Source organism: Gadus chalcogrammus, chromosome 4 (assembly GCF_026213295.1).
Source record: "Gadus chalcogrammus isolate NIFS_2021 chromosome 4, NIFS_Gcha_1.0, whole genome shotgun sequence".
Lineage (NCBI taxonomy): Eukaryota > Metazoa > Chordata > Actinopteri > Gadiformes > Gadidae > Gadus > Gadus chalcogrammus.
The window spans coordinates 36,694,896-36,703,808 of NC_079415.1; the positions used below are offsets into that span (position 1 = coordinate 36,694,896).

At 51.7% G+C, this 8,913-nt stretch overlaps 1 protein-coding gene across 1 annotated transcript; it reads right to left on the minus strand.

Moving 5' to 3' along the window:
* Window positions 1-2,221: 2,221 nt before the first annotated feature.
* zdbf2 (zinc finger, DBF-type containing 2) lies at window positions 2,222-8,266 on the minus strand. Its single transcript, XM_056588493.1, has 9 exons — window positions 7,747-8,266; window positions 6,453-6,529; window positions 6,146-6,333; window positions 5,185-5,807; window positions 4,922-5,103; window positions 3,981-4,537; window positions 3,726-3,891; window positions 2,593-3,079; window positions 2,222-2,481 (listed from the first exon to the last, which is right to left on the minus strand). Exons 2-9 carry the CDS (start codon window positions 6,525-6,527, stop codon window positions 2,222-2,224), a joined length of 2,538 nt encoding a protein of 845 aa, XP_056444468.1. The 5' UTR covers window positions 6,528-6,529; window positions 7,747-8,266.
* Window positions 8,267-8,913: the final 647 nt, after the last annotated feature.

Consider the following 8,913-nt stretch of genomic DNA (forward strand, 5'->3'; position numbering starts at 1 on the left):
TTTCGCCATAACAGTAACCGTTGTATAAAAGCAATAGATCACTTCAGTCAGTGGCATGTGCTCATTATACCACTGTGAAGGGGGTCGCCGGCCCTCCGCTGCACGTCGAGGCCGGACAACGCGTCCTCCGCTTCGCGTCGGACGGTTCACGCCTCCACGTCGTCCATTAATTCCTGATAATGGACACCTCGTCGGGCATTATCCCTTGCATATATATATATATTTATACAATGGGGGACCTAAATCCAGCGATATGATTGGTTCCCAACTGTTGTATAAAGAGCGTATACATAACTGCTATGACGCCCGATCATTTTGTGAAAGTATCACTCCTCGCCTTGAAGAGGAAACCGTTACAAAGTATCGTAAGAAACTTTATCACACGGAGATTTAGCTTGACCATGGAGGAGGGGATTCACCAGCGGGGAAATATGCACAGTTCACTGAAGTCTAAAATCGGCGAGTGAACTGCTCCATAGGATAAATTGCCGGCGAACCGCTCTATCGGAGCCTTCTCTCGGAGGGACGCTAAAGTGTGTTGCATAGCGACCGTCGATGCATAGCGGGAGCCAGGAGGGACTACTTTTTTGTATTCTTTAACAAAACGGCTACTTTGACTTTCTTTGTTTCTTTTTAAATGTAGTGTGTCTATGACTTTCGTTTCGCCATAACAGTAATCGTTGTATAAAAGCAATAGATCACTTCAGTCAGTGGTATGTGCTCACATTATACCACTGTGAAGGGGGTCGCCGGCCCTCCGCTGCGCGTCGGGGCCGGACAACGCCCCTTAACAGTGGTATAATGAGCACATACCACAGCCTGGCGGGATCTATTGCTTAAATATACACTTCTATATATTACATGGTATGTAAGGGATAATGCATAGAACGCCGGTCATTATCAAAAATAAACCTATTTTCGTCAATGACCAGCGTTCTATACATTATCCCGCTTATTACACGCCTACTAGCCAAAATGAAAAAATAACTTCACATGGTGTGTCTTTTTACAATTTATTTGTTACCATTCGTAGATCAGCAGAGAAATAGTCTGCCAAAGACGTTGACAAGTTACCGGACTACTTGCGGAGTGATACGGAAGACGTCAAAAAATCCACTTTCCTTGACAGCGGTCATTTTATGCTTAGCAAAGGTGAATTATCAAAAAATAATTCACAGCCGGAAGTTGTGAAGGCCCATGCAAGTCGACGGAGCGTTCCACGGCTTTGAGAAGAGCCCTGTAATAAATATATATAGTCTATACATTATATGATATATACATAGTCTATACATTATATGATATCTATATATATAGTCTATACATTATATGATCTATATCCATATTCTATACATTATATGATATATATCTATAGTTTATACATTATATGATATATATATAGTCTATACATTATATGATATATATATAGTCTATACATTATATGATATATATATATATAGTCTTTACATTATATGATATATATATATAGTCTAGACATTATTTGATATATATACATAGTCTCTCCATTATAATATATATAGTCTATACATTATATGATATGTATAGTCTATACATTATATGATATATATATATAGTCTATACATTATATGATATATATATATGGTCTGCTCCTTTACTTAGAAAGGAGTCAGCTGAGGTGGTTCGGGCATCTGGTAAGGATGCCCACTGGGCGCCTTCCTTGGGAGGTGTTTCAGGCACGTCCAGTGGGGAGGAGACCTCGGGGAAGACCCAGGACTAGGTGGAGAGATTATATCTCAACACTGGCCTGGGAACGCCTCGGGATCCCCCCGTCAGAGCTGGTCAATGTGGCCCGGGAAAGGGAAGTCTGGGGCCCCCTGCTTGAGCTGCTCCCCCCGCGACCCGACCCCGGATAAGCGGATGACGATGAGGACGATGAGGATGAGGGTCTATACATTATACGATATATATATACATAGTCTATACATTATATATATATAGTCTAAACATATATGATATATATATATATATAGTCTATACATTATATGATGTATATATAGTCTATACATTATATGATGTATATATAGTCTATACATTATATGATATATATACATAGTCTATACATTATATGATATATCTATAGTCTATACATTATATGATATATATATCTATAGTCTATACATTATATGATATATATATATAGTCTATACATTATATGATATATATATGGTCTAAATAGCGCCCCCTAGCTGCAGCAGGGGCAGCCCGTCTTCCTCCGGACTCTCGGGCTCCGAGCCGAGGCCTCCAGCGGGCCCTCAGAGCCTGGGACTTTCCTGAGTTCTCCAACCCGCCGCCCGACTCTCCTCCCGGGGGGGGGGCGGGATGAAGCATCCCTGATCTCCCGCCTTCGGCCCCTCCCCCTCCCTGGGGTCTGACCCCTCCCCCCTTTCCTGCGGCCACGCCCCCTGGGCGTCCTGTGCTCGCGGGGATCCGCTCGGAGCGTGCCTAGGGGGAGGCGGCCGAAGGTCTGGGTCTGGTCTGATGACGACCTCTGACCTTTGACCCCAGGGGGGGTGCCCCCCTCCTCCCCACCCCCCCTCCTCCTCCTCCTCCCGCCCGCCCCCCCTCCCTTCCCGTGGGCGTTGAGGTCGGGGCTGAGGCTCCTGAACAGTTGCCTAGCGACGGTGTTGCCGCGGGGCGTGCAGGGTCGTGACCCCAGGACACGGCGGGCGACCGGGTCGTACCAGCGCAGCGGGGGGCGCTGGTACCTGACCTTCGACCTCGCCGCCTCCAGCGGCCGGCTCCGCCTCCGGCAGCGGCTGGAGGCGGAGCCGGGGGGCGTGGCCTGGGGGGCGGAGCCGGGGGGCGGTGCCCGGCGGGCGGGGGGACCGAGGAGGAGGAGGAGGGGGGCGCCGGGCTGCAGGGGGGCCAGCAGGGCGGAGTAGGGGGGGGGAAGCCGCCCCCCCTCCTCCTCCGGGCCCTCGGCCCGCTCCTGATTGGCTGGCTGCTCCTCTGGAGGCAAGGGGGGGCGGGGCTGGACTGGCTGACAGACAGATGGGAGGACCAATGGGGCAGTCTGGGTTCCATGACTCACTTTGACCACCTGATGAGAGAGGAGTAAAACCAGTGACTAACTAGTACTAACTCACTATGACTAAAGTTAACCACAAGGAGCACTAACTAGAACTAACTCACTATGACTAAAGTTTACCACAAGGAACACTCACTAGAACTTACTCACTATGACTAAAGTTAACCACAAGGAACACTAACTAGAACTCACTCACTATGACTAAAGTTAACCACAAGGAACACTAACTAGAACTAAACTTTACTCTCTATGACTAAAGCTAACCATGAACTAAAGCTAACACAGTATGACTAGAGCTAACCTTAACTAAAGCTAACTCACCATGACTAGAGCTAACCTTAACTAAAGCTAACTCACCATGACTAGAGCTGACCTTAACTCAAGCTAACTCACCATGACTAGAGCTAACCTTAACTCAAGCTAACTCACCATGACTAGAGCTAACCTTAACTCAAGCTAACGCACCATGACTAGAGCCAACCTTAACTAAAGCTAACTCACTATGACTAGAGCCAACCATAACTAAAGCTAACTCACTATGACTAGAGCTAACCATTCCAATCCCTATCTATCCGCTATCATTACCTAACTAACTAGGACGCTAGTGTCCTACCTCTAACTATAACTAGCTTATTGACTCTAGGTGACATCATGTGACCTGGCATCGTGACGCCGCTCTGAACGCCCTCGTCCTCCTCCTCCTTGTGCATGCTGGGGCCTCATCGTCATGGTGATCCAATAAGGGGAGGAGCTTGGCAGCATCCTCTGATTCCACTTCCTTGTCCTGGCCACGCCTCCCCTCGACCTGGCTCCTCCCACCATATCTGATGACATCATGCACATTAACCCGGAGCTAGCGTTCTATTGGCTGCTCAGCAGAGGGACAGGTTGACGCCCCTTCAGGTGAACTCACCTGGCCAGGGCTTCCGTCTGGAAGTAGCACAGGAAGGCGGAGCCTCTGAACTGCTGCACCAGCGCCTCCACCTTCTCCTGGTCCTCCCACTGCACCTGGGCCAGCGTCTTCCCCCTGAAGGACTCTGGGATGTAGCGGGGGCGGGGCCTCAGCTCCTCAACGGGGACACACCTGTAGCCCACCTGTAGGCCACGCCCACCGTCTGCTGGGAGGGTCCTGAGGGCGGAGTCTAAAGGTCGGCTCCTCCCCCTGTCCGCTGGGAGGGTCCTGTCGGCGGAGTCTAGAGGTCGGCTCCACTCCCTGTCTGCTGGGAGGGTCCTGAGGGCGGAGTCTAGAGGTCGGCTCCACCCCCTCTCCGCCGGGAGGGTCCTGAGGCCGGAGTCTAGAGGTCGGCTCCACCCCCTCTCCACCGGGAGGGTCCTGAGGGCGGAGTCTAGCTGCTGGGCGTACACCAGGTTATCCAGCCTCACCTGGCTCTCCGTCAGACAGGTCAGCTTCCAGGCCTCTGATTGGCCCATCTGGGTGGGTGGGCAGGGCCCCCTGCTCTTTAAGGTCGCCTGAAGAGACAGAAGACGCTGATGAAGGACGCAGTGCTGCGCCGAGCGGTCAACCTGGTCACATCCTTCCTACTCTTACCTGTACAGGTGTGTCTCATCCTAACTGGTCTTACCTGTAAAGGTGTGGCTCATGTTACCTGGTCTTACCTGTACAGGTGGTCTTGTGTTACCTGGTCTTACATGTACAGGTGTGTCTCATGTTACCTGGTCTTACCTGTACAGGTGTGTGGCATGTTACCTGGTCTTACCTGTACAGGTGTGTCTCTGGTTAACTGGTCTTACCTGTACAGCTGTGTCTCATGTTACCTGGTCTTACCTGTACAGCTGTGTCTCATGTTACCTGGTCTTACCTGTACAGGTGTGTCTCATGTTACCTGGTCTTACCTGTACAGGTGTGTCCCAGGAGTCGCTCGCACACGTCCTCTGAGAACCAGACGAGCTGTAGTGGAAGCTCTCCGTCCCCCCCTGCAGGAGGCCGGGGGAACTACAGCCAGACCCCCTTGTGAGGAGGGGGGGGGGGCCGGGGGAACTACAGCCAGACCCCCTGGTGAGGAGGGGGGGGGGGCCTGGGGAACCACAGCCAGTCCCCTTGGAGAGGAGGGGGGAGGGGCCCAGTAGGGGGGAGGGGCCCGGTAGGGGGGAGGGGCCAGGCTGTGGGGCGTAGAATGAGGAAGAGGAGGAGGAAGGTTTTCTCCTGCGCTCAGTCTTCCTGTGGCACTTCCTGTGAACCGAGAAGGGGGCGGAGACAAGTGAGTATTGGAGGGGCATGTCTTCCCCAGGTGAGTGTTGGAGGGGCGTGTCTTCCCCAGGTGAGTGTGGGAGGGGCATGTCTTCCCCAGGTGAGTGTGGGACGGGCGTGTCTTCCCGAGGTGGGTGTGGGAGGGCCGTGTCTTCCCCAGGTGAGTGTGGGACGGGCGTGTCTTCCCGAGGTGGGTGTGGGAGGGCCGTGTCTTCCCCAGGTGAGTGTGGGAGGGGCGTGTCTTCCCCAGGTGAGTGTAGGAGGGGCGTGTCCTCCCGAGGTGGGTGTGGGAGGGGCGTGTCTTTCCGAGGTGGGTGTTTGAGGGGCGTGTCTTCAGGTGACTGTTTTGTGTCGTGCTCTGTGATTGGTGAAAAGGGCCCATCAAGCACCGCCTCCCCAAACAGCAGCCTCTCTGATTGGCTGTGGTGGGCCGCTGGGGGGCCTGAGAGGGGGTCCCGCCTCCCTAGCGACTGGCCGTCGCCGTGGGAGACGCCGGGCCCTGGAAACGGGGGGAGGTCCGCATGGGGGGGGCTGAAACCCACAAAGGAGGGGGAGTCAGGGGAGGTGAGGGGGAGAGAGAGGGAGGGAGAGAAGGGGGGAGAGAGGAGGGGAGGGGGGAGAGGAAGGGAAAAAGAGGAGGGGAGGGGGGAGAGAGAGGGTGAGGGGGGAGAGGAAGGGAAAGAGAGGAGGGGAGGGGGGAGAGAGAGGGTGAGGGGGGAGAGAGAAGGTGAGGGGGGAGAGAGAAGGGAAAGAGAGGAGGGGAGGGGGAGAGAGAGCGGGTGGGGGGGAGAGGAGGGAGGGCGGAGAGAGGAGGGGAGGGGGGAGAGAGAGGGGAAGAGGGGGGAGAGAGAGTGGGAGGGGGGAGGTACCTTGAGCCAGCGTAGCGGTCCGGGTGGTGCAGCAGGACGTCCTCCAGGAAACGCTCCATCAGGCTGCTGAGGGCGGAGCCTCTGGGGGCGGAGCCTCTGAGGGTGGAGCCTCTGGGGGCGGAGCCTCTGAGGGTGGAGCTTCGGGAGGACAGACGCACCCGGGCCATGTGACGGGAGCTGGAGACATGCTGAGAGACAGACAGGAAGAGAGAGAGAGACGATCAGGGTACAGTAGACCACTACCTGGTCCGGTCTAGTCCAGGGTACAGTAGACCACTACCTGGTCCGGTCAAGTGTAGACCACTACCTGGTCCAGTCTAGTGTAGACCAGCCTGCAGTAGCCACAGTATCCGTGTCTCGAAGTCCCAGCTTGCCCCTCCATACCTGCTGAACAAAGAGAGACAGGTAGACAGACAGACAGGTAGACCCACAGACAGATTGAGAGAGAGTAGAGCGAAAGACAGGTAGACAGACAGACAGACAGACAGACAGACAGACAGACAGACAGACAGACAGACAGACAGACAGACAGACAGGTAGAAACAGACAGAAGGGTAGACAGACAGGTAGACCCACAGACAGATGGAGAGAGAGAGACAGATCGCCAGGTAGGGAGATGGACACGTAGACCAACAGACATGTAGAGAGACTGACAGGAAGAGAGGTAGAAAGACAGGCAGGTGGACAGACAGGTTGAGAGAATGACAGACAGACAGGTAGAGAGAAAAGCAGAGACAGGTGTCATCACATCACAAATATCAGTTTTCCCCTGCATCATGTGAGATAAAGTAAATACATCGATATATAGTATTGAATAATTGAAATATATATAAAGAATATAGTATATAGATATAGAATATAGTACATATATAAAGGATATAGTAGATAGTATAGAATATAGTAGGCCTACATATATGAAGGATATAGTCTATAGATATAGAATATAGCACATAAATATAAAGGATATAGTATATAGTACATATATAAAGGATAGATGATATAGTATAATATAGTACATATATAAAGGATATAGTATCTAGATAAGGAATATAGTACGCATATAATAATAATAATAATAATACATTTAATTTAGAGGCGCCTTTCAAAACACATCATCATACATTTAGGGAAAGGATCATAAAGGATCATACATTACATATAAAGGATATATTATAGCCTACAGATATATAATATGGTAGGCTACATATATAAAGGATATAGTGTACAGATATAGAATATAATGCATAAAAGGATATACAGACATAGAATATAGTACAGATAGATATACAACAAATGTATAGATAGAGAATATAGTAAATGTACAATACAGTCGATATAGATATAGTTGTAATGATATAGGTCGGGCCTATCGCCTTCAACAGACATGCTCAGGTCATGAGGGGTGTGGCCTCTCTTCTTCAACACATATTATGGGATGTGTTGCAACCGATAGCAACCAGGATAGGACTGGACCAGGGGTCCCATGACAACGATCTTGGGGATCACAATCAACTTTATTGACCACCGACTAAAGTTTAAACAGTGAGTATGTGTGCGTGTGTGCGTGTGCGTGTGTGTGTGTGTGTGTGTGTGTGTCTTACTCGTTCGGATCAGACTGAAGCTTTTTCGTGTTAATTTGTGTTTATTTAGTAACACGCCGTTCCCTCAGTGAGCATGCGCAAGCTTTGAGCCGTGATTGGCTGACAGGGCGAGGAGTTTCAGCTGTACAGACGACGAGGAGCATGAGGTCCACCCAGTCCTCCCGTCGGGACCGTCCCGGGGTCAACACCGTCCTCCCGCCTAACCCGTCTTGCTCTCCAGACCGGTGTACCCGTTGGACCAGGAGCTCGGAGGACGAGCACCAGCGCGTCACGGCTCCTCTCACGGCTCCGTTCCGACTCCGTTCGGTATCATGTTTATGTTCCGCTGTCCTCCCATGACGTCAGAACCCACCTGACATCAACGACACGCCTCTAGGTGACGTCAGGACCTAGCTGACTCAACGACCCGCCCCCTACGTGACGTCAGGACCCACCTGATGTGGAAAGACTTGCTTCATCCCGTGGTCCCGATGTGAGGACGGCCCAGGCTCCAGTCTAAAGAGCAGAGGGCCTGCAGCCCTGAGGCTGTTAGCAGACCACCCCCAGACCGACCCCCCCCCCCCCCCCAGGACCAGACCAACCCCCCCCCCCCCCCCCCCCCAGGACCACAGACCACCAGGACGGGTCAGACCCCCCCCCCCCCCGACATGACCCCCAGGACCGAAGACGCAACAGTAGCGTTGCGTCTTGATTTATTCCGCGTTTAGACAAGCGTTTGTGAGGAAAGCTGCGTGCATACGGTGACGCAAAAGTGTGTGGTATTCGATTGGGTATGCGTGTCAGGCGGCGCTGTGATACAGTCCATGTCCGAGCGCATGCGTAGCATCTTCCTCCTTCTCTTATCTGCACCGCGAAAACCAAAACATAATTACATAATTACATCCTACTGTTCAGTAATAATATCTGTGCATATCTTGCACATTTCATGGAAAGACCCCTGTGAGTTTATTAGAGCAGCCAGAGCAGCTTGACGGTCCTACCATGGAAATAATCCAACATGCTTGTTTATTTCCCTGTACTGGGGCGTGAGCAGATCTTTGCGTCTGCGCAGTGGAAATGCTACGGCGGAGCGTATTCAAGACTTCCACTCTGGAGGGTGGTTTCAGATTTTTGCGTTTTTAAGCCCCAAAAACGCCGTCACCGTCTAAACGAAAGGCACTTCCAATA

Excerpts from the sequence above, each read along its gene's own strand:
- zdbf2 (XM_056588493.1), bottom strand. The coding sequence starts at position 6,527 with ATGGAGGGGCAAGCTGGGACTTCGAGACACGGATACTGTGGCTACTGC. Across the intron at positions 4,538-4,921 it reads CCTGGGACACACCTGTACAG|GCGACCTTAAAGAGCAGGGG; the intron begins GTAAGACCAGGT and ends CTGTCTCTTCAG. Across the intron at positions 2,482-2,592 it reads CGGGAAGGGAGGGGGGGCGG|GCACGCTCCGAGCGGATCCC; the intron begins GCGGGAGGAGGA and ends GCCTCCCCCTAG.